Source organism: Elgaria multicarinata, chromosome 5 (assembly GCF_023053635.1).
Source record: "Elgaria multicarinata webbii isolate HBS135686 ecotype San Diego chromosome 5, rElgMul1.1.pri, whole genome shotgun sequence".
Classification (NCBI taxonomy): domain Eukaryota; kingdom Metazoa; phylum Chordata; class Lepidosauria; order Squamata; family Anguidae; genus Elgaria; species Elgaria multicarinata.
In genome coordinates, this window is record NC_086175.1 from 115,554,777 (window position 1) to 115,580,862 (window position 26,086).

A 26,086-nucleotide genomic window follows, 5' to 3' on the forward strand; every position below is an offset into this window, starting at 1 on the left:
AATCGCGGATCTGGAAGAGAAGTGGAGCGGGGGGTCCGTGCACACCCCTATTTATTACTATGGGTTGTGTGCGGAGTATCTGCTAAATAAACAACTGTTGAGTTGTTTATTACCCCCACCATTGATTATTGTGTTGTCCGAACACAGCCAGTGGGACCTTACCAGTCTATGATGTTCAGCACAGGCTCTGTAGCTCCTACTCAAAGTACCTAGACAGGTTCTTTGCTTTCTTTGTTTATTTATTGCATTTATATCCTGCTTTTTTTCCTCCAAGAAACCCAAGGCGGTGTACATAATCCTCCTCCTCTCCATTTTATCTTCACAACAACCTTGTGAGGTAGGTTGGGTTAAGTTCCTGTGACTGGCCCAAAGTCACCCAGTGAGCTTCTGTGGCTGAGTAGGGACTAGAGCCTGGACGTCCTGACTCCTAGACCAACACTCTAACCACTACACCGCTCTGGCTTTCTTTGTAGTGCAACCCTAGATCTTATTAACTGGAGATAACAGGGATTGAACTGGAACATTTTGCATGCAAAAGCCCCTCCCGAAAGAGGGCCCCCTTGATAAGGGCTTGCCCTGTAATTACATCCGTTGGATACCTTAGGAGCATAGGGAGGTGCTTTATCCTAAGTTAGACTCTTTATTTGTCTAGCCTTGAATTGCCTACTGTAACTGGCAGCAGTTCTCTGGGGCCACAGACAGAGAGATCAACCCCATCGCCTGCTTCCTGATCCTTTTAACTGTAGATGAAGGCATCAACCTTTGTGATTTTGCCATTGCATACCAGCCTGCTTGGAGTCATCTCCAGTGGAGGCTAGTGGCTCCGATTCAGGTGGGTCTGTAAATCCATTTTGGGTTTTAGTCAGAACCAGCAAAAAAAATCCCAAAGTGCTATCCAAGGTGCTGAATGCTATCCCCAAAATAGATCTGGCAACTTGGATAGCTCCTTTAGAGTTCTGGCTGGTTCTGACTAAAACCCAGAATGGATTTACAGCCCCACCGAAACTGGAGGAACCAGCCCCTCCACTGGCCTTCTTAAGGCTCTTTACGGTCTCTTTCTAGGAACTGCTTTCTGGGAACCAGCAACTATTATTATTATTATTATTTATTTATTTATTTATTTATATAGCACCATCAATGTACATGGTGCTGTACAGTGTAAAACAGTAAATAGCGAGACCCTGCCGCATAGGCTTACATTCTAATAAAACCATGATAAAACAATGAGGGGAAGAGAAAGCAAACAGGCACAGGGTAGGGTAAACAGGCACTGGGTAGGGAAAACTAACAGTATAAAGTCAGAACAAAATAAAGTTTTAAAAGCTTTAGGAAAAAGAAAAGTTTTTAGCTGAGCTTTAAAAGCTGCGGTTGAACTTGTAGTTCTCAAATGTTCGGGAGAGCGTTCCAGGCATAAGGGGCAGCAGAAGAAAATGGTTGAAGCCGAGCAAGGGAAGTAGAGACCCTTGGGCAGGCGAGAAACATGGCATCAGAGGAGCGAAGAGCACGAGCGGGGCAATACTGTGAGATGAGAGAGGAGAGATAGGCAGGAGCTAGACAGTGAAAAGCTTTGTAGGTCAACAGGAGAAGTTTATATTGGATTCTGAATTGAATTGGAAGCCAATGAAGAGATTTCAGAAGTGGAGTTACATGGTCAGAGCAGCAAGCCAAGAAGATGATCTTAGCAGGACTCCCTGGTTGTGGAATACAGCTGGGCAAACTTCAGGATTGTGGATGATGAGGATGAGGATGATAAACCTGGGGTCTACCAGCTGGGGTCAGATGCAAAATAGTACCTGGGGAATGGTGGAACAAGATGTACAATAGTGACTCAAGGGGCAGAGACAGTTTTCATCTGGCATCCCACTGGATATAGTGCAAATGTATGTATCTCAGTTACTTCAGATCAGTGATTCTAATCCAAAATTCCCATAGTGTCTAGTAGATTCGTTCACAGTCAGCCAGCTAATACTCATATTTTACAGTTGAGGAATATTGAGAGATGAGCAATTAGTACAAGACCAGCCATGGCAGAGCTATTGTACTTACTTTTGTCATTTTACTTGCTTTTGTTAAACAGTTGGAAATCAGTAACCGTAGACAATCTATTTCAAGTCACCCAGAGATCTACCTTCTGTCTACCTCTGCTATAAAATTCCTCAGATCATCTTTCTCGCACACAAACACATCTGTGTCTTCTATCACATGCTGATGCCTGCTTCTAAGCAAACTTCTTTCTTAAGCCAAAGTTATTACAACAGACACCCAATGAGAAGGACGACACAGACAAGTATCTATATAACAGAAGTGTCAGCAAGCTGACACCAGATTTCATTGTGCAAGCATATGCCATCAAGCAGAGTGCTTCAGACGGAATTGTCCTGAAAAACAATCACCTTTGCTTTGTTTCTCTGATAATGGCCTTATAGCGACATCTTGCTTTAGCCTCTCATCAGAAAGCTGTTTTTTTTTTAAAAAAAAACCCTTTGAAAATGTGATTGGAGTTCTGTAAATTCTGATATCTTGATGTTCCATTGATTGGCTCTTCTGACATTCACCCTAACTGTTATATAGTGAACCTTGCAATGTTTTCACTTTCCCTTGGTGCGCCATCTCAAAAGGGCTAAGGAAATGCAGAGCTCACCTTATGCAGGACATAATCAGGGCATCCTGCTATTCTGTGAGATTACAAAAAAACAGTTGAACATGTTATTGACCACGGAGTCCAGCTTTCTTATTTCAGTTTTTAATTTTAAAAAAAGCAACTTTTGAGCTATGATTGCAAAGACAGAAAGTGTGTGGAGAGTGCCCGGTAAAATCTTAGAAACCAGCGGAGTTCCAGAATAAGATTTCCAGTGGCCAGATGCTTGAGCTTTGTTATTTATTTATTTATTTATTTATTTATTTATTTATTTATTATTATTTAGAATATTTATATACCACTCCCCATTGAAAAAATTCAGAGCGGTGTACAAGATAAAATGAAAATAAAAACAGAATAAAACAGCTAAAACAAAATTTAAAAGAAGCAATAACAGTAATCCAAGGCTGCATGTTAAAGAAAGGCTTCATGGAATAAAGATGTTTTCAGGAGGCGCCGAAAGGCGTACAAGGTTGGCGCCTGCCTGATCTCCAGAGGCAGGGAGTTCCACAGGAGGGGCGCCACCACGCTGAAGGCTCTTCCCCTTGTGGATTCCAATCGGAGGATGGATCTAGGTGGAACCACCAGGAGCAGGCCCTCGGATGACCTCAGTTGGTAAGGTAAGGGAGCAGGTTGGTAAGGGAGAAGGCGCTCTCTCAGGTATCCTGGTCCCAAGTTGTTTAGGGCTTTGTACACAAGTACAAGAACCTTAAACCTGGCCCGGTAGCGAATAGGCAGCCAGTGCAGTTCTCTCAGCAGAGGAGTTACATGCTGGAAAGGGGCAGCTCCAGACAACAGCCGAGCTGCAGCATTCTGCACTAGCTCCAGCTTCCGGAGCAGCTTCAAGGGCAGCCCCACATAGAGCGCGTTGCAGTAATCCAATCTTGTTATAAGCCCGTGACCATCTTTGTGACTAGGAGATACATCATTCTGGGGGCAATTCCATTTCATGAGCTTTGCTTGGTGGTACGTGCCTACACAACAAGATCTGGTGGAAGATGGCAGAGCCTTTTGTGGTACAGATGTCATCCTTCTTATTGGATATTTTGTACTGTAATACAAATAGTAAAAATTGCAGAATAAAGGTACAATAAGAAACAGCATGCACATTTGTATAGCCTAAGTTTGCAGTTTTCTTGTCCCAGAAATTCAGGTTAATTTGCCACGTGTGTGTGCATGCCAAATAATAAATACATCCCCAGGTATAAGCCAGAAGAAAGTGGCTTCTGCTTGAACCTCACTTTGCTTTGCAAATTGTATGCTGTCTACACTGAATATCTTCAACTGCCCATTTCCCACAAGACAAGAATGATTGTGTACTATCAAGCTAAGCCTTTCTATACTTCACCAAATCAGTGCAAGGAGTTGTAGGCTTAATTCCATGAATGTCTCTTTCCAAAGTTACAGAGGCAGTTATTTATTTGTTTCTATTTTTATTTCATATATTTCTGGGCCACCTTTTAGGGAGGGATGGAGAACCTCAGGTACAAGGAACAAATCCAGCCCTCCTGGAATCCCAGTCTGGCCCTCCAAGGGATCTCAAGATGCCCATGCCCACCCCTTCCCCCCTAGCCATGAATAATGTTGTGGTTTCCTAGCTTTTGTGCAGTTTTTTTACCCATTCCCCAGGTTGGAATGTCTCTCCAAATGCTTAGTTACTGGCAGTAAGAACTTTTAAGCTACAATGTGTTGATATTTGAAGGAGGAGTTTATACTTTTGGCTCCGCCCCCTTTGCTCCAGCCCACCCATCACTAGAAGGTGACCCCTGAGAGCTCTTCTGATATTGAATTTGGCCCTTGGGCTGAAAGATGTTCCCCATCCCTGTTTAGGACAAAGCCCTCCCAAGGGAGATTACAAATGAAACCATTCCCCTAAAATACTATAATTTAAAACAGCACTTTAAAATGTTTCACAATGGCTGATCCTGTGAGGTTGTTGTAGTGGGGATGCTGTGATGTCATCTTGCATATTATATGGTTATGTAAGGTATTATTGGGGTCATGTCCCCATTGTCGTGAGCTCATTGGTTTTGTTGCTGGTACAGTCCTTTATTGGTGGGACTGTTAGTGTCTCTGATGTTCTACCATTTTTTATGTTTTCTACTTGTGCCCCTCCCCTGGTCACTTCCATCTGGGCTGAGTAGGCATTGAATAAACTATTCCCTGATGAATTGGCCAACTCCACATTATGTTAATACAATATTATCTTCCTCTAGTCCCTTCTTAATTTTTTTGCGGTGTATCTCCATGTTTAGCTCTCCAATACTACTGCACAGTTTGTCATGTTCATGAATTTCTCTAAGAAATAGGGAGGTTTTTGTAACATTTGTCCATGTCACTGCCTGTCTTCTTAGTAAATAACACCTACTCTATGTAATATTCAAAATACTAGAAAGGCTTTAAGAACAGGCTCCATCCACTGCAAATGACCATAAGAACATAAGAAGAGCCGCGTTGGATCAGACCAAAGTTCATCTAGACTAGGGTTGTGTCCACCCACCCACCCAACCCCGGACATGGTGGGTGGGTGGAGGGCCAACAGGAAACACCCTTTCCCCCCAACAATATTTATGCTTAGATCATTCCCTGCACTCCACCCCCACCCCCCGCCACACACCTCTTTTGCCACTGCATCTGTTGCTGCAGATTTGCAAAAGGACTGCAGGTTCTTTTTGACTGAGGCCTATTCGGAGGTAGGAGAATGCGAGTGTCAGTTGCTAGGCAACCACTGTTTCTTCTAGAGTAAAGGAGGGTGTCAGGCATTTCCTAGCAACCATCATGTGATTTCTCATCCTATCTGACAGAGAGTTATCTTGGGTGGTGGTGGTCTATTTTATCCCTCAAGGATTTGGGATGATAGGCAGTTTCCTAGGATAGCTGGCAGAAGTCTTGCTTCTAACTGATACTTGACCAGTTGGGCCTTTGATGTGCCTCTCTACTCACGCCCTATTTTTTAATTTGATTTGACATTTTAATCCTGTTTTATCCTGATACTTGTCCCTATTGTTTCTCTTTTTAATAGATTGTTACAGGGTTCAGATATCCAATACACTTAGTTATATTTATATTTCTTCATTCTTCCCTTTCATCCTCAGAATTCTAAATCTGACCCCTTTTCCGTAATGTGCATTTTGTGATCTGTTATTACAGCTGCACTGGGATATCTTCTCTCTCTCTTTTTTATAAAAAGAAGTTTAAGAATAGTCTGAATTTCCGCAAGAGCTTTATCAGTGATGGTTATTTTATTTTTTGGGGTTAACTTTCCCAGCTATTTTTGGAAGATCAGTACACGGAGCATGAAATGAACCTGCTGGTGCCTGCCAGAAATTAACAGCCTCTAAGCTGAACTGTGGAACATTAGAAAGTAGCAGTTGCATTTCAGTAATACCTCTGCTCAGGGATTCAATAAAGAGGGCTAATTTCATCTAGCCCGTGACGTCATTCCCTTTTTGTTATTAGAGTCTATTTTAAGGCTGTGGCAAATTTCATTGAAAAGTTTTCTGCATGCAGATGAAGCTGTAGTACACTAAAAACCAGAAGGAGGCAGAATTGGTCTTTCAAGTGGTGAAACTAGCTTAAATTGGCAATCATTACAGTTTGGCGGTATTGTCTCTGCTGGGTGTAAAATGGACTTCGATAATATCTGAACACAAAAGCTGTAGCCATGAAGTGTTGTATTCCCATTACTATGCCAGAATAAAATGTCCTACACATGAATGTTCTTCGAGGCCTGAGGGGAGATCTTGGAATGATAGCCTAATATTTGTATAACTGCTGAACTGCCAGTTATGTGTGTGTCTGTCTGTTCCAGTGCTCTAATTGGCAGAAGTATACTCAGGTCAAAGGTGCTGTGTTTTTTCTTCTTTGTTTTTATTTTGTTTTTGCTTTTACCTAGGGTGACCATATGAAAAGGAGGACAGGGCTCCTGTATCTTTAACAGTTTTATAGAAACGGGAATTTCAGCAGTGTCATTTGTATGCATGCAGCACCTGGGGAAATTCCCTCTTCATCACAACAGTTAAAGCTGCAGGAGCTATACTAGCGTGACCTGATACTAGAGGGCAGGGCTCCTGTACCTTTAACAGTTGTGATGAAGAGGGAATTTCACCAGATGCTGCATGCATACGAATGACACCTGCTGAAATTCCTTTTGCTATCAACTGTTAAAGATACAGGAGCCCTGTCCTCCTTTCCATATGGTCACCCTACTTTACAGTTCACATGCAAGTTCATGCGGGTTTAATTAATGTGATCAATATTTTATCCGGAGAGGAGAAAAAAGGGAAACACCCTCTTCTAAAATGACACTTGCAAGTCACAAGTCATGGTTGCTTCTTTAGTTGTCATCTGTTATTAGGGTGACCATATGAAAAGGAGGACAGGGCTCCTGTAACTTACAGTTGCATTGAAAAGGGAATTTCACCAGGTGTCATTTGCATATATGGATTCCTCTTCATCACAACAGTTAAAGCTGCAAGTGCCCTGCCCTCTTTTAAATCTGGTCATTCTAGTATAGCTCCTGCAGCTTTAACTGTTGTGATGAAGAGGGAATTTCACCAGGTTCTCCATATATACAAATAACACCTGCTGAAATTCCCATTTCTATGCAACTGTTAAAGATACAGGAGCCCTGTCCTCCTTTTGACATGGTCACCCTACTTTTAACTTGGCATCTCCCAGACCCGCCGAGGCCGCCGCCGCAAGAGCAGCTGCCGCAGCCCCTTCCCGCTGCCCTTGCCCTCCTCCCGCCGCCGCCATCCCGCCCGCCCGCCCCAAAAAGAAAAAACAAAACAAAACAAAAAAAAACTTTTAACTTGGCATCATATCTGTTTATATTTGCTTGAGGAAGGAAAGGAATTCTGAATCCACATTGTGGCTTGAGCAGTATCCAACATCTTTGGGAGCACCTCTCCTGTAAAAAGGTCCTTGGTTTGATATGCGGGCTGTTCTTGAATGCTTTAACTTAGGCAATGGCTCTACTGAACATTAATTGTGATTTATAATGTGCATATTCCCTTAGCTCTATATATCCACGGAGGTGGGGGAATAGGGCTGCACAACTGAAGGTACTGATTTGAATCTTATAAAGGGTTTAACGGCTTGGGCTGTACATCTCTCCAGAGACTGCTTTATCCACAACGATTGTTAAAATCAACGGAGAATACCGTCATGCTTTTACCGCCTACGCATCACGTTTGAATATCGGTGTTAGATGGAGAGGTCATTTCAGTGCTTTTCCCACCGCTGTGAACTTTTTTCCCTCAGAGGTCTATTAAAAACTGAGCCTGACTTCTTTCTGCAGGAAATGAACCATGTTTTATTCTATTATACTTTACAGACCTTTATACAATATAAAACCTTGCATTCAATTAAAACACACGCATTAAAAATACAAACGCAATAAAAAGCAATACAAATACAATCACAATAAAAATACACAGGCAGAACCCATAGAGAAAACAGTGTCTAAACAAAGCAAACAATTAGCAGGCAAAATAGAAACTGGTTAAAGACATCAAAAGAGCAACTATCTGTAGTTCACAGGGTGTTCTAGAATATTGGTGCAGCCATTGAGAAGGCCCTGTCTCTCATCACCATCAACAGTACCTCCATCCTAGCTGGGACACAGACAAGGGCCTCTCCTTCTGTTCTTAGGGAATGAGCAGTTTAGTATGGGAGGAGGTGATTATTTGGGTATTTTCTTTGAGCTGTTCTTCTTTGGGCTGGCATTTAGGAGACAGGACCAGCAGGTGTGGTGTAACTTCAATTTAACTGAGTATTTGGGGGCAGCAGTCATGTGTGTTTCTTTTATCTTTTGTCACCTGCCCCCTAACCTATTAAAGAAGGTAGAATAGATTGACCTACCTGTCCTGGTCTTGACACGGTGCCCACAGATTGCAATGAAGCAGGGCACTGACGAGAATTTCTAGTGCAACTTGTTTGACAGTGGCCTGGTTCAGACAACACGCTAAACCATGCTGTGTGTTGTCTGAACCAGGCCAGTGTATTGGGACCTGGCTAAAACCTTTTATGCCTTGGGGTCCAGATCACCCTTTTGGGGCTCTGTCCTTCCTTGCAAAATGGGAGTCTTTAAAGAGGTAGGACTCTGGCCAGGAGCCTAGCGCTTCTCTCTCCTCCTATTTCTGGATTCCCTTTAGGCTTGTTGACAGACCGACATCAGGGTGTGGGTCCCTGGTGTGGAGGAGGTCAGTTCCTTGGAGTGGGTGGATTCAGACTCTGCATACAGGCTCAAAGTCCCTCGATTTCACAGGCCGTGACTCCAGCTTTTCTGCTTCTGGTGCTGTTGGTTCAGTGGGCCTGAGTCTCCCTTCTTTGTCAGAACCTGAGCTGCTGCTCTTGGGATAGGGATCCTGCCACCAAGTGTGTATCTCAAGGGATATATGTTTCTTTTATTTTGCACTCCAAATTAGATTGCAAATAGAATGACTGTCGCAGTGTATGTTGCATTTTACATGTCTGCTCACCGTTTTGAGTAGACGCAGCTGTAGAGTGCAGCATATACAGATAGAACAATTTCCCCATATGAGTTTTAAAAAATCAATTTGAAAAGCAAGCCGTGCTGTGTGTTTGAATTAAATTCTCATGTCTCCTATATGATAATGTCGACTAAGGTGATGGCTTTCATTATCTTCCTGGATATTTGTAGGGAGATCTCTGGCTAACGACTAGTTTTCCCTTTAAAAATACTAGTATAAGGCCAGGATTCGAGAACCTGCATAGGTAGCTGGAGAATGCTGGGAGTTGTAGGACTTTTTTCTGTCTGAACATGCATAGGATGCACCCTAAGATTGATCTTTTTAGGCAGGTTTTCTTTGGTTAGCTGTTGTTTTAGGCATAATGCCAGCTCTTTGGTTTTAACCTATCCCCTTTGTTTTGTCACATGTCGCTGCTGTTATTTCATTCTGTATTTTTAATTCTCAGTTTTGCATCCCTTTTTGAGAAACCTGATCTAAAAGCAGCCAGTACTTTGTCTAAATGAATAAAGTCACATGTGAGGCCTTGCTTTGCTTCTGCCAGTTGTGCAGAAGTGCATTATTCTCCAGCATCAGTGAAATTAAGAGTCTCCAGTACATCGGCAGGGGGGCAGGAATCGTTCATTAGCTTTTGTCAGCCTCAGGAGTCTGGTGATCTAATCCCCAGATCTGTATTCTACCCAAAAAACAGCAGACTCCAGGAAGACTAGTATACAGAATGGTGGGAAGGGAATTCAGCCCCATGATAGCTTTGGCTATTGGACAGAATAAAAATGCAATAAATAAATAAATAAATAATTTTAAGTTGCCCTTTTCTAGAGCAGAGAATGGTATGGAGGAGGGCTACCAAATTGAACAAGGGATTGGAACATCCTCTCTGTGTGGAAAGGTTAACAGTGCAATCCTATACAAATCTATTCAGATGTCAGCTTAAGTGTTAAAAAGCACCCAGTTAAGTGAGAATGGCAGACTTCTTATACATATCTACTCAGAAGTAAGTCCCACTGAGTTCAATTGGATTTACTCCGAGGAAAGTTACAGCCTTACACTGCATTACCACAAGACATAGTGCACCAATTTGGATGGCTTTAAAAGGGGGTTGGATAAATTCCTGGGAGAGAAGGCTATATCAATGGCTACTAGTCCTGATAGCTACGTGCTACCTCCAGTATAGGAGGCACTAAGCCTATATACACCAGTGGCTGGAGAACATGGGTGAAAGTGTGCTGTTGCACCCGTGTCTGGCTTGGGGGTTCCTGGTCAGCAGCTGGTTGGCCACTGTTTAAATGGAGTGCTGGCCTGGATGGATCCTTGGTCTGACCTAACATGGCTCTTCTTATGTTCTTAATAATAAGGTGACTGGGAAATATAATAAGAGATTTTTGACATCATGATCATGTGGAGAAAGTTGATAGATACTTTTCTCCTATCATTTAATTAATCGTTATCCTGCCCAGGGTGGTGAACATGGTTCTCTCCCCCACCTGTCCGTTTCCTCACAACAACCCTATGAGCTATATCAATACAACAAACGCAGCCTTACTACTAATAAGGGAAATGGAATTTCCTGCATCACACATCCTTAGCTATAGACTGTTCTTTCCCAACCTGGTGCCCTCCAGATGTGCTGGACTACAAGTCCTATTGCCCCCAGCCAGCTTGGCCAATGGCCAGGCTGGTAATAATGGGAGTTGTAGGGCAATATGACTGAAGGGCACTAGTTTGGAGAAGGCTGAATTGGACAAATATACAGAAAATTACATCTATTAATGCCTATGAACAACTGTTGCTAGATGCGTACGATGTGCACCAGCAATATATTGAGACGTAAACATAGTGGAAGGACATAATGTTCATATCCCGCTTGTGAGCGCTCAGAGCTATCTGGCTGACTGACCTTCAGAACAGAATGCTGGATTAGATGAGAATTGATCCAGCAATTCTATATATGTCATTAATTTCAAGTCCTATTAATTTCAATGAGGCCTACTCCCAGGTAAGCCTCTAGAATCATAGAATAGTACAGTTGGAAGGGGCCTATAAGGCCATTGAGTCCAACCCCCTGCTCAATGCAGGAACCCATCTTAAAGCATACCTGACAGATGGTTGTCCAGCTGCCTTTTGAATGCCTCTAGTGTGGGAGAGCCCACAACCTCCCTAGGTGATTGGTTCCATTGTCGTACTGCTTTAACAGTTAGGAAGTTTTTCCTGATGTCCAGCCAGAATCTGGCTTCCTGTAACTTGAGCCCATTATTCCGTGTCCTGCACTCTGGGAGGATCGAGAAGAGATCCTGGCCCTCCTCAGTGTGACAACTTTTCAGGTACTTGAAGAGTACTTGAGTTTCTAGTATGTTTGAAGGTTCAGATTAGGTCAGAAATGTGCTGGGCTTTCCTACATCAGTGCTGAATTCACGAGTACAAGGTGTGTTCTGCTATTGCCAAATCCTCAAGAAAGACACAGTTGAAACGAAGACTAAACAGCATTAAATGCTCCTTGCTCAAAGAAAGGAAGCGACGGAGGAAACCGTGGGAGCCTTTTATAAGAAGCTGAGCGTGGGCAGTCGGTGAAATTTAATCAATATACGAGGCTATGCTGGAAGCCTCAGTGAATTGTTGGCTTTGTAATTGCAGAGTTTGCCCATGGCCTGCATTACTTTTCCTGGAGGGGTGAAGTTCTAGTTACACCAGTAGGTACGAGAGAAATTAAGAAGCAATGAAAACCATTTAAACTCTCTGCCTCGGGAGCTGAAGGTTCTCTACAGCAGACTTGCAATAAAAATAAAAATAAATAAATAAATACTTTGTGGCTTGTGGCAGGCAAGTTCCAATTCCAAATAAGTGAGTAGGTAAGAGAAGCAGGGGAAGCTCCTAGCCAGGCATTATGATAGGAATGATCGAGTGATAAAATGGCAAGCTGCATATTGAAAATATGTAAGGGTTTGTCAGGTATACGTGGTCGGAGGGCAAGGGTTGCCCAAGACATTTTGCCGCCTGAGGTGAAGGACAAGATGGCACCCCATCCCCATTCCATATAAAGAAGTCATTTACGTACGTGTGGCATTCATTTATTTATTCAAAGAGCTCAAGATGGCTTACATGGTCCTCCTCCTATCCATTTTATCCTCAACAAGTCTGTGAAGTGGGTTAGGCTAAAAGTCAGGGAACATGTCTACACCAGCCCTGTAACCTGGGGTTGTCCCTGGATTGTCCCTGTGTGTCCAAATGATGCACAAGGGATCCCGGGGGCAACCCGGGATGATCAGGGACTTTCCCCGGGATATCTGGGACCATGGAAACCCTGAGTTTTTTGCGGTCCCAGGACCATCCCTAGTAGTGGGGCTCATAAAATGGGCATGGAGCTGCCTGGGGGCAGACTATGACCATTGAGGGTGAGGAGCAGGTTCAGTTTTTTATTTTTATTTTTTACCTTCCTTTTGCGGAGGAGTGCAGTTGTGCTCCTTCTCATGCTGCAGAAAAGAAAGGGCGGCCACGACGTCCCCATCCAACACTCTAATCGCTACATCACACTGGCAAGTTGAATCCTACTTCAACACTGCCCTGCCATCTTGACCAAATACGAAAGAGGACAGGACCAAAAAAAAAAGGGGGGGGCAAATTCCACTTTGGAGAAGCTACCAGAGGCAATGTTCCAGTGGTGGGGAGGGCTAAGGCAAAAGGGGCAAAAAGGCCACTATCGTGTAGCTTAAAGCTCTTGCTGCCAATCACGAAGCCTTGGGAGAGGCATTTCCAACCTTTCAGAATGGAGGAAAACTGCACAAATGCTGAGAAACCATCAACTGATCAAAGGTTGGGGCCAGGGGAAGGATTAAATTGGGATCTCAGGAAGTCCAGCTGTAGCCCCGCCCCCATGAAGTCCAGCTTTAGCGCCCTGAGCCTAAAGTTCCCCACCCTTCCTATTTACCATGTCCCATTTTTGAAAGTATTTCTAGCCCATCCCTGCATTATCTACCCAGTGTTGGTCCCAGCTATCTCCCAGCATGCTCTGCTCCCACCCAATTGATGGATTATCCATTCTCAAGCTGACAAATTTTACACAACAAAGAGTCTTTGGCACCTTAAAGGATAACAAATATATTATGCCTAAGCATTTGTGGACTATAGCTCTGGTAGAATAGGTCATTTTTGCATCTTTTGAAAAATGCAGGTTCTATTTCAATCCTTGAAGGATTAAATTCAAAACAGGTTCGGCGACACCTTGCCTTTCCATGATCTCTGTTGCACGAACTTGCAAGCTTTTGAATCCCACAGATCTGTCAGATGAAGAGTTGCATGCAACCTGGATGTCAATGTACTCCTACACGTGTTGAATTTGATCTGATTAAAGGTTTCGCTTTGCAGGATTTTTGTACCTCTTTCTTTAAAAACATTTCTTTTTTAAAAAAAAAATCCTGACGTTGTATCCCTTATTCTCTGTGCCAGTGTTACAACAACTATTAACACAGTTAAACAGTGACTCACTTTATATAGCCTCTTTACCAATGATTTCCCTGCTGTCTCTTTTGTGGCCTACCACATGCAATTTTGTCTTGGAGCAAGCAGCCGTGCAGAACTCCTTTCACCCTTCTTCCTTTTATAATGATCCCCCCCTTTGCATTATTTCTCTCATCTCTTATGCAATGGGAGCAGCGTTGAGAATGCAGGTACCTGCTTTAATATCTAAGCATCTTTGAAAGCGCCATCGCGTATTCCCTCGTCACAGATGTTGGCTCCGGCGTCATGTTTACACTGCAGAGTGGTATTCTTAGCTCTGTACGCATCTCCCACGCTTTCAGGGGAGGGGCTGGGTGTGAAGACGTGTAATTCCCCCTCCCCTTCCCATAGTTGCAAAGAAAGATTGTGAAGGAATGTGTGAGATCAAAACATCCAGAAATACCCCACCACCACGACAACCACCATTTATTATTATTATTATTATTATTATTATTATTATTATTATTATTATTATTATTAGTCTGCAATCCCCCAGTGATGCAGTATGGGCAAGCTGGAAATTTGATCTTTATTGACTTTGCCACCTCTGAGAATAAAGAAAATGGGTAGGAACAAAAATAGTAATTGGAAATAGCTCCACTGGAGGAAAGCTGTCATGAGACAGATTGATTTGGCGGTGGCAGAAGTAGCGTTATTGATTGCGAGTCCTTAGCGAATTAAAAAGAAGACCAGAAACCTTAATGCGCCGCCTTCTTTCCTTTTGTGTCTGTGGGAGTGAGACAAAGAAGTCGTGGTTTGGAATGCTCTTACAAAGCAATGTTATCTGCCTTCTTCAACAAGCGGCCTCCGTTGGGGGAGAAAAGAATTCTTCAAAATCGCAGCGGGATTCATGTATTATTGTTGCCACCGTTGTTGCTGCTTTGCAAAGAGGGATAGAAATTACTTTTTTCAAAAAACAAAACCTCCCAAAAGAATCCTTATAAGAATAGCTGAAACCCTATTTTTTTATTATTATTATTTATTACATTTTTATACTGCCCAATAGCGAGGCTCTCTGGGCAGTGCACAATTAAAACCATAAAAGTATACAATAGATTTAACACATTAAAGGTTTAAAAATGCAATATGAAATCAGATAAATTACAGTCCAGGGAAAGCCTGTGTGAAAAGGTATGCTTTCGGGAGGCGTTTAAAGGATGTTACGTTTTCTGCCTCCCAAACTGCACGAGGGAGGGTTTTCCAGAGGGTGGGTGCTGCTACAGAGAAGGGATGCCGTTGAGGTTCTTCATGTTGATAATCTGTTCATTTTGAAATGGCCAGCAGGACCTAGTCTCAATGATACTAGGCTAAATAGACCAATAGTCTGACTTTGTCGAAGCCAGTATTCTATGCTCCTATTTGAGGAGGGGGAAATGGAGCAGACTTCATACAAAACATGGACTTTGGAAGGGGAATAGTGCATAGCCGACTTTCAGAATCTCCAATCCTGGGTTGTGCCCCCTCTAAAAATGGAAAAGGCCAGTAAGGGGGCTGGGAAGAGACAAGAAAAAAACATTGGTCTATTTGAGATCTGCATAACCTGCACACACAGCCCACTGGCCATGTATAACTAGTGGTGGGTGAATCGGTCAGTTTCGCTTTCTTCCACATTCGATGTTTTTTAATCTCAAGTTCTTTCTCTCCCGAATATAAAATACTTTTGCGAAGTTTGATCGATTATTTTCAAAAATGAACCGAAACAAACTTCTCACCGTTGCCTGCAACAACCATACTCAGTAGGCTCAGTTATTCCCAACAGAGAGAGGACCATAATGCAGCTGCCTGCTGCGTAGCTGTTAAAGGCCTGGTTCAGACAACCCGCTTAACCATTTTGTGGTTAAGCAGTATGGTTTAGTGTGTTGTCTGAACCAGACCAATGATGAGGAGCCTGTCAGGAAAAAAAAGGTGGAATCCTTGGAATACACAGGGATCTTGAGTTCTTTTTGCCCCAAATATGAAGAACTTTGTGACTTTTCAAAACCAGTGGAGGCTGGTGGCCTTATAGGCTTGCCTGGCACCTACACTGTGCTCTTTTCAGCCACAAGGTGAAGACCTACGTAAATCTTTGTACTGCAGCTAAGTTTTATTTGGTTATTATTTTTATTTTTATACTGTAGTTTAAAACTTTTAACATTTTATATTGTATCTTATTGTCTTGGATTTTAGGGTTTTAATTGTTGTGAACCGCACAGAGACTTCAGCTATTAGGCGGTAGAGAAAAGAAATGAATAAATAAATAATCCAAATGCTAAGTTCTGCAGCCTGAATATGCAATTCATGATTACTAATTGTTAATTGCAAGAAACAATAGATGATTCCATCCTTCCTTCCTTGTTTTTTTTTTTTTTTTTTTTTTTTTACAGATCGTTATGGATTTTAAGCATCCAGTTGGACATGCAACAGCAGTTGTGCTGCCTCAGCGCAGTTTGCTAGTGATGTCTGGAGAATCCAGATACCTCTGGACTCACGGGTAAGGATTGACGTCCACAAGTTGATTATAATACAATAATACAGTCTGTGTTTGATGGAGAAGGAGAGAAGGGCAGGAAAGACAGAGCCAAGGGGAAGAGGAGGGAAACATATTAGTTGTACGCATTAGGCTCAGTTTCTGTAGGACTGAAGGATTAAGCCAAAAAACCCTCCTCATGTGTTCCTTTGTGTGATCCAAAGCGTTGCCATGTTGAGCAGCAAGGCCGAGAGTGGAGTTCTACTCATATTCTCTTCTTGATCACATGAACAGTTCTACTTTGTGAACCACCCAGGGTGCTTCGGCTATTGGGCGGTATAAAAATGCAATAAATAAATAAATACTTGCCTTCCAGCAAACATGTGCAGATCTCCCCTGCAAACCTTGCCGCTCGACACAGCAGGACTAGGGATCTGAGGGGGTGAAGCTGGAGCACGTGGGGGACCATGGGGACAGAAACCGCATGTGTGACCCCATACTTGTCCCCAGTTTTAGCCCTCACGCATTCTGCAGAACATATGAAGAGGGCTCATGTCTTCACAGAAAAGGTGAATTTGGAGGAAGAGAGAGAAGTGGCACAACATAGATTTTTTGGGAGGAAATTTCAGACTTTATTTATTTATTTATTTATTTGTGATAATTTTATCCTACCTTTCCTCTAAGGAGCTACAGATGGCATACATTTCAACCTCACAACATCCCTGTGAAGTAGGTGATACTGAGAGATAGTGACTGGACCAAGGTCACCTCCCAGTAAGCACAATGGCTGAATGGGAATTTGAACCTGGAACCTGCCCAATCCTAGTCTAATTCTCTACACTAATATTCAACACCATACTAGAACTCAGTGGACAGCAAAATAGAATGGGTAGAGTTGAAGGTGTTTATTGGAGTAGGAGACTTTAGATGGTAGAGGTGGGCAACTTGTGGCCTTCCAGATGTTTTGGTTTAAAATTCTCATCATGCCTCACCATTGGCTGTGCTGACTAGGGCTGACCAAAGTTGTAGGCCAAAACATCCGGAGGGCCTCACGCTGCCCATCCCTGAGCTAGAGGAGTCAAGGCCACAGATGGTGATATATTAGACTATGAGGTGGCTCTCTTTCCCCCTTGAAGATAGGAAGATAGGTGGATTGTTCAGCCACCTGGATCTGCTCTACCTATTTATATAGGCTTTAGAAAACAGATCAGATGGTTGACATAATACCAAGATGATGAGGTGTTTTGTGTGAGTACGCATAGACATGTTTTAGCTTTGCTTTATTCCCACTTACAGAGAAATAATATTATTTGCCTCACGTAGCCCATTTTGACAAGGCTGAACTCGGCTCACCAGCATAGAAGTCAATAACAGACCGAATGCTTGTCTTGCTGGGAGTCAAGTGCTGACGACTTTGAAGTCAGCAATTCTGAGGGGCTTTCAGTGCAGACTAGACCACTGGAGAGCCAAGTCCTTTTTCTTTTTTTTCTTCCCAGAGACAAATTCTCTTTTAATGTAGCTGATTGATTATCAAGTTGAGGAAAAATCTCTGCATGGTTGGGGGGGGGGGGGAAATGGCATTTTGCAGGATTTCCCTGAGGAAGCTCCACTAGTCTATATTGTCCCCTGCTCCCTGCTCCTGGTGGTTCCACCTAGATCCATCCTCCAATTGGAATCCACCAGGGGAAGAGCCTGCAGCGTGGTGGTGCCCCTCCTGTGGAACTCCCTGCCTCTGGAGGTCAGGCAGGCGCCAACCTTGTACTCCTTTCGGTGCCTCCTGAAAACATCTTTATTCCAAGAAGCCTTTCTTTAACATGCAGCCTTGGATTTCTGATTTTTGCTTCTTTTTAAATTTTGTTTCAACTGTTTTATTCTGTTTTTATTTTCATTTTATCTTGTACACCGCTCCGAAATTTTTCAATGGGGAGAGGTATATAAATAGTCTAAATAATAATAATAATAATAATAATAATAATAATAATAATAATAATAATAATAATAATTAGACGGTTGTGGGAATAGTTGTCCTCTGCTTTCTTACCATAGTACTATTTTCTCTTTGTTTGCCATCTTCTCATGATTTCATGGGCTCCTTGGTTTTTGCCATTAGGAAACTAGGAAGTTGCCTTATACTGAGTCGTAGCCATCTAACCCACATTGTCAACACTGACTGACGGTGGCTGTTCCTGGATCTCAGGCAGGATTCTTTCTCATCCTACCCGCAGATGCCTGGGATTGAACCTGGGATGTTCTGCGTGGAAAGCATGTGCTCTATCCCTGAGCCACGGCCCTTCTCTCGCTCACTGATGTGTTTCATGCGGAGCGGTGCGCATTTCCCGTTTAAGTAGCTATGATTCTGTGGGCCACTTCTCGTGTTACGGTTTTGATGACAATGGTTCACAGAACTGCCTTATGTTCCTGTCTAAATATTAACATTGGAAGTCCATATTGAAGTCCATATTTTTCACCTCATGCTCAATATATTTCAGACAAACCATTGGTCTGTCCTGCCCATACTTTCTGCTTGGACTAGCTGCAGTTCTCCAGGCTTTGTTTGTTCTACTTTTGTTGGTTTGCAAGAACATTTGTGTGCCCCCTTTCTCCCGTCCGTGGCCATCAAAGTGGCCAACATGTCATTAAGCCAGAGAGCTTCAGAAATTGGGCGGTATAGAAATGAATGAATAAATTAAAAACAGTCACAAAGTAAAAGACACCACAAATGTTGTGTTCAGTGCTAAGAAAATTCAGGCCTCAGCCACGTTGGGTACCTCTGGTCTGCTCTATCTGTGGCCAGAAAGAAAAGCACTTATCTGGGCCTCATTCCTTGTCCCTTAAAACTATTTTTGCTAGGAGGAAAAGAACAAAAAGCCAATGCTGATTAAAACAGCTCTAGCAGCCTACCTGCCAAATCAAAACATCAAATAAAAAAACCAAAATTGAACAATAAACTTAAACTAAACATTAAAAAAAAAAACAGGTAAGCAGGACAGCTTCTTTCTGGTGCCTGAGGAAAGAAAGAAAACACCAGGCAGATCTCTCCTGGCAGGGAGTTCTGCAGACAGAATGCAATCGCAGGAAATGTCCTTTCTCTCTCTGCTGGCCAGCTGCTTGGCCTTCACAGGCAAGGGTTCCTGCAAGAGTGTCTCTGACGACAGTCTCAGCTGCCCTCTCTTTCCCAACCCGGTCGCCTCTGATATTGATTCAGGGATGGGCAACACGTGACCTGTATGATGTAGGGAACACATGTTTTTGCTTTGTGGGTTTGAGTTTGTTGTTGTTTTTTATTTATTATTTATTTATTTGTTACATTTCTATACCGCCCAATAGCCGAAGCTCTCTGGGTGGTTCACAAAAATTAAAATCATAGTAAAACAATCAACAGGTTAAAAGCACAAATACACAATACAATATAAAAAGCACAACCAGAATAAAAACCACGCAGCAAAATTGATATAAAATTAAAATACAGAGTTAAAACAGTAAAATTTAAATTTAAGTTAAAATTAAATGTTAAAATACTGGGAGAATAAAAAGGTCTTCAGCTGGCGACGAAAGGAGTACAGTGTAGGCGCCAGGCGGACCTCTCTGGGGAGCTCATTCCACAACCGGGGTGCCACAGCGGAGAAAGCCCTCCTCCTAGTAGCCACCTGCCTCACTTCCTTTGGCAGGGGCTCACGGAGAAGGGCCCCTGAAGATGATCTTAAGGTCCGGGCAGGTACATATGGGAATAGGCGTTCCTTCAAATAACCTGGCCCCAAACCGTTTAGGGCTTTAAATGTCAATACCAGCACTTTGAATCGGGCCCGGACCTGGACTGGCAGCCAATGAAGTTGTAAAAGGACTGGCATAATGTGATCTCGCCAACCAGTCCCTGTTAGTAAACGGGCTGCCCTGTTTTGTACCAGCTGAAGCTTCCGGACCGTTTTCAAAGGCAGCCCCACGCATAACGCATTGCAGTAATCCAAACGAGAGGTTATCAGAGCATGGATCACTGTAGCTAGGCTATCTCTGTCCAGATAAGGGCGTAGTTGGTATATTAACCTAAGCTGATAAAAGGTGCTCTTTGCCACTGAGTTCACCTGTGCCTCAAGTGACAGTTCTGGATCCAAGAACACCCCCAAACTACGGACCCGATCCTTTAGGGAGAGTGCAACCCCATCCAGGACAGGGCAGATATTCACCATAGATATTGAGATATTCACCATAGATATTCAAGCAGTTGTCTCAGCATTTCACAGGTTTTTCAAGAACCATTTCATCATCAAATATGTGCGTCACATCTGAAAAATATGACATTAAAGCATTGTAAGCCTAACAAAACTCCGTGAAAGTAAAAAAACACACACCTATCCTCTGTTTTATTTTAAAGCATCACACCTAGGAAGTTTGACATTGTTCAAGCGTCTGAAGGACAGAAAATTGGAATCGTCTCTGCTGACATTGGAGATTTAACCTTAAACAAAAGGGAGAGAAGGACATCTTTCACTTTCAGGAAAGTGAGGAGAAGCCCTTGCAGTTGCTGTAAGTTTCAGATCTCACGCTTAATGCAAGTATTTTTGGTGGAATCAGGGGTGTCACTAGGGCTGGCCCCTGAGGCTCTGTTCCGGGCCCCTGAATGACAGCACCAGCAGTGTTGGTCATACAACATCTTTTGTATGCTTTTTTTAATCCTTTGAAGAGAGGCCAGTTGCACTGTTGGGTAGCCCCTTATGCCTCATGAGCTGCCACTTCAAAAGGTCCCTAGACTTTTGGATGGGATTGCTAGTAGAAATGGGGACCTCCTACACATGCGTAGAATAATGTCTGTGATATTTTAAATCCTAGCCGTAGCATTGACCACCCGGATAGCTGCTGGATAGGGATTGAACCAAAGTCCAGTAACAATATTCTGTTCACAATAATCACCCTGATCCTCTTATAGTATCCCACTTTAAACTGATGGATATCTTTTGAACATGACAAATGTTCCGGTTTAAAGGGAAGATCACTTCCTCATTAATAGACAAAGGTGTTGGCATTTTCATCGTTGGACTTTACTAAGTTTGCAAATTAAAATTAAAATTCGAGATTTGCAATTCAATTTGCCGCTTTGAGTGTTTTCTCCATTGAGTAAGTGCGGTCAAAAAGGACCGCTGCTCTGGTGCAAAGCACGGTGATCCTTTAAAAAACAAAACAAATCCTCATCTATTTCTCCCACTAGCTTATCCTTCTGTATGTGACAGTCAACGTAAAGACCCAGCACCCTCTTTCCCAGATGATGAGAGAGAGGCTTCCAAGATAGAGGGAAAATATGTCCATGAAGTGTACGAAGAGATCGCCATGCACTTCAGCAGCACCAGACATAGTCCCTGGCCGCGAGTAGTTGAATTCCTCAGGGCTTTACCGTGCGGGTCTGTCGTGGCTGATGTCGGCTGTGGCAATGGAAAGTATTTAGGAGTCAGCAAGGATTTATATATGGTAAGGTACCATGTTATTTCTGTTTGCTTTGAAGTGGATAGTGTGTGGCCCAAGTGCAAAATCTATTTAGGATTGCTTCATCTGTGACATTTCCCTACGAGGAAATACCTTCCTTCCTTCCTACCAGAAGACCTTCAAGGCTTACAGACCTTACAATTCTGTTCAGAAGACTCATCTGGCCTTGTGTAGACCTTCCTGCCTTTTTTTTCGTGGCTTCATTTTCACGTTTCAGTTTGGTGCAAACCATAGTTTGCCATAAAATCCAAATCAGCAAACCGTGGTGGCTTACAAAAGTATTTCTTGACAACCTATCTCACTGGGCTGTTGTGAGGATGAAATGTAGAGGAGGAGGATTATGTATGGTGTCTTTGGTTTTTTGAAGGAAAAAAATTATTTATTTATTTATTTATTACATTTTTATACGCCCAATAGCCGAAGCTCTCTAGGCGGTTCACAAAAATTAAAACCATAATAAAACAACCAACAGGTTAAAAGCACAAATACAAAATACAGTATAAAAAGCAATACAGTATAAAGAGGCAGAAATTTCTAGAAATTAGCAACTGCATACTTCTTGAGGGAGAGCATCCCAAGGAGAAGGCGATAGTTGAAAAGTCTTATTCTGGATTTTTGGATGAACAGAATTCACAGTACTGATAACCAAAGGATTTGGAGCAGAAGTGCAGGAGAGCTCTTATAAATGATGACTATGATATCCTGGTTTAAGGCTGTGTAGGACTTTAAATGTCATCACCAGCACCTTGAATTGGAAGCTAACTGGTAACTCATATAGATTGTTACGTCACCACTGTAGCTTCCTAGTGCATGCGTTGATTTCATGCTTGTTCCTTTGGGAAAGTGGAAGGATATCATGTGAAAAAGATCAGCTGGAATGTTGTTCTGCCTGCCTGTCTCTCTCATCTTGCACATTTCTATACCTGGCTATGCCTGAAGAGGACTCCTGGGTCTGTCTACACACAATCCCAGGTAGCTTCCTAGGCTTAGTCCTGGGGCGTTTCCAGATGAGATGCTGTCCAATCGCCCTGCCTCTTTCATGGAAACTTACGAGGGAGTCCAGCTATGAGGGAAGGTTGCAACAGCTGGGATTGTTTATCTTGGAGAAAAGGCGAATAAGGTAAAACATGATAGAGGTGTACAAAATTATGCATGGTGTGGAAAAAGTGGATAAGGAGACATTTCCCCCCCTCTCTCCAAATACTAGAACTGTTTGATGAGAGATTCAGGGCAGATAAAAGGATTTACTTCTTCACACTGTGCACTGTAGAATTCTCTACCAGAATATGTAGTGATGGCCAGCAATTTGCATGGCTTTAAAAGAGAATTTTACAAATTTATAGAGGTTAAGACTATCGGTGGCTACTAGTCCTGATGGCTGTATCCTATGTCCAGTATCAGAGGCAGTGTGCCTGTGTACACCAGTTGCTGGGGAACATGGGTGGGAGGGTGCTGTTTTACTCAGGTCCTGCTTGTGGGTTCTTGGTCAACAGCTGGTTGGCCACTGTGTGAGGAGAATGCTGGACTGGATGGACCCTTGGTCTGATCCAGCATTGGTCTTCTTTCTTTCTTTCTTTCTTTCTTTCTTTCTTTCTTTCTTTCTTTCTTTCTTACATTTCTATACCACCCAATAGCCGGAGCTCTCTGGGCGGTTCACAAAAATTAAAAACATTCAAAGTATAAAACAACAGTATAAAACCATAATATAAAATACAATATAAAAGCTCAACCAGATAAAAACAGCAGCAATGCAAAATTACAAATTTAAAACACTAAGTTAAAATTTATTTATAGACTGTTAAAATTCTGGAAGAATAAAAAGGTCTTCACCTGGTGTCTAAAAGCATATAATGTAGGTGCCAAGTGAACCTCCTTAGGGAGCTCATTCCACAGCCGGGGTGCCACAGCAGAGAAGGCCCTCCTCCTGGTAGCCACCTGCCCCACTTCCTTTGGCAGGGGCTCGCAGAGAAGGACCCCTGAGGATGACCTTAGGGTCCGGGCAGGTACATACGGGTGGAGGCGTTCCTTCAGATAGCCTGGCCCCAAGCCGTTTAGGGCTTTAAATGTTAATACCAGCACTTTTAATCGGGCCCGGACTGGCAGCCAATGAAGCTGGAAAAGGACTGGCGTGATGTGGTCTCGCTATGTTCTTAGCTATCATCATCTTTCTTTTGTAGCCATTCTGTGCTTTTCCACCACTGGTGTCATTTTTCTTAAGAGAAAAAAACCTGGTAAGGAAGAAAAAAATGAAAGATTGCACAATGCTTGCCTATTGTTAGCGCTGGGAGCAATCCATCTGGATGCATCCATAGTCACAGACTGTGCTGCTTCAAGTTCCAGCCGGGAATCTCCTGGCCGTCATGCTAATGAACTCCAGCTTGCTTCCTTCTTCTGCCTTTCAATTTTTTTCTCTTGAGCATGTCCTAAAATTGCTACCTTGTACTTCAGCACGATAAATCTGGCCATTATAAACCTAGCCAGTTTGGCTGAGTGTGCTTGGAGTCACACTAGATTTATTGTCACATAATGACACCTGCCTGGAGAAAGCTATATGTAATCACTTCCAGAAAAGTCAAGAAAATATGATAGCACTGAGAGTAAAGCGACGTTTTTTCAGGAAGTGCTTAAAGATTAAAACCCCAGAAGTGATACTTCAGTCTCAGCCTACTTTCTACAGATGCTGTTCCAACTATATATGGCATGCTTGTGAATTACAGGGCATATGTAGCTCACGAAGGTTTGTGGGTGCTTTAGATGATGTCATAAACCTCTTGCACTTCTCCTGCACCTTCCCCCAGTTATCCCATTCTAAAAAAAACCTCCTTGATATCCTGATTCTTGTGAAATATCGCAGGATTTCTTAAAATGTGCAACTGACGTTGCACTACAAAGCAGCCACTAGAGGGTGCTGTCCCATTCAAGTATATGAGCGCCAAGAGGAGGTGAAGTTTTCGGTTACAGACCCCTCTCCACCCGTATAATGCAGCCCATTACAGTCACGCAAAAGAAACAGGTAGCACAAAGGCAGCACGATTTCCCCTTAATGTAGAGATGTCCTTGTGGGAAGTATAGTAATCGTTAGACTAGAGCAAAGAGGCAGCTTCTGGATTCTCAGGGACCATTCTACCCTCCAGACCATGGTCTGAGGGACAATATTGCTTATTACCACAAAACCTTCATACATGGTGGGGCTCTGTAGTAAAGTCAATGCCACCTAGCAGTTTCACGGCTCTCTGAAGCATATGCACTTGGACATGAACAGAGAATTCTATACGCTATTCATAGAGTTGTAACATCCCAGCACAAAACGTCCCTCCCCCCTCTCTCCTTCTTTCCTTCTGAAACAATTTTCATAACCTTACAATGTGTTTAGCTCACTTTGATTATAAATAGTTAGATTTCCAAGGGCTCGGTAAAATTGCTTTTTGTCAGGTGCCGCTGGGACTGTGTGAGGCTCCCCTGTGTGGTGACTCACCAAACTGTAGGTGGCAGCCTTTTTAGTAAAGAACCTTCCAGATTGACTCCGCTCACCCACCCATGCAAGCTATCCCATTGGATTCTTCTGGCCAGGTGTATAAGGTGTATAAAAGGCTTCCTGTTGCGTATCCCCTTGTCATGGTGTTTCCACTGTTTGAATGCAAGCGCCTTGAGCTCGACACCAGAAATTATTCCTGGGGCAAGTCATCAAAGACAGAACTGTGGCTGATTTTTAGCAAAACCAGTGTTCAAGGAGAAGATAGCGACTCAGCAAGGTGTTGAAAGAGAAAGCTGTGAACCAGGCCTGCCCGGTGACCCCTAAGCTAGCCTGCTGCCTTCAGGTATGGTGGAGAACACTTCACCATTGCCAGTATTGAAGAAACATTCAACTGCCAGTTCAGGTGGCTTTTGTACATGAAATGGTGGTGGTGGCGGGCACCATCTTGTTCTTCACCTTAGGTAGCAAAATGTCTTAGGCTGGTCCTGATTCTTCCCCCACCCCCAGATGAAGTCCCCCGGACTAGCCCACAACTCTACCTCATTTTAGCCATTCTGCAAACATATTGTTGCTGGCAGAAGAGCTTCACTAACTAAGAATTCTGCCAGTGTATCTGAGGTGTTCATCCTGGGTATCTGTCACAGCAATATTTGTGTTTTTAGATTCTTGGTTGTTTTATTATGCTTTTCATGGTTTTAATTTTTGTGAACCGCCCAGAGAGCTTCAGCTATTGGGCGGTATAAAAATGTAGTAAATAAATAAATAAATCTTGTGTTCCGCTGATATAGCAGGGCTTGGCCCCTCAGGTGGCAGAACTTTAGTACAGGATTGCACTCTAAGAAGAGTAACATGTTACCTAGTGCACCATTTGAAAGCCACTTTTAGAACATCTAAAACTGGGGTCAGTAACATGGTGCCCATGGGTGCTGATGGATCTCTGGACCGCTGCTGAGGCGCCCATTCCCCCAGTGGTTTTTATTTTTTTTAAAAAAAAAATAACATAAATTTATTCCCAGCAGCTGGGGTTGTTTCAAAGCGAAGTGTGGGTCTCCAGCTGCCATGAGTGTCTT

General features: G+C 43.0%; 1 protein-coding gene across 4 annotated transcripts in view; it reads left to right on the forward strand.

The window, feature by feature from the left end:
* Window positions 1-26,086, forward strand: part of ALKBH8 (alkB homolog 8, tRNA methyltransferase) — a 66,516-nt gene that overhangs the window by 23,952 nt on the left and 16,478 nt on the right. For all 4 annotated transcript variants that reach the window (XM_063127092.1, XM_063127093.1, XM_063127094.1 and 1 more), the window contains 3 exons: window positions 15,987-16,093; window positions 20,439-20,590; window positions 21,270-21,526. In XM_063127092.1, the coding sequence (XP_062983162.1) occupies window positions 15,987-16,093; window positions 20,439-20,590; window positions 21,270-21,526 (516 nt within the window). The remainder of the gene's footprint in view (window positions 1-15,986; window positions 16,094-20,438; window positions 20,591-21,269; window positions 21,527-26,086) is intronic.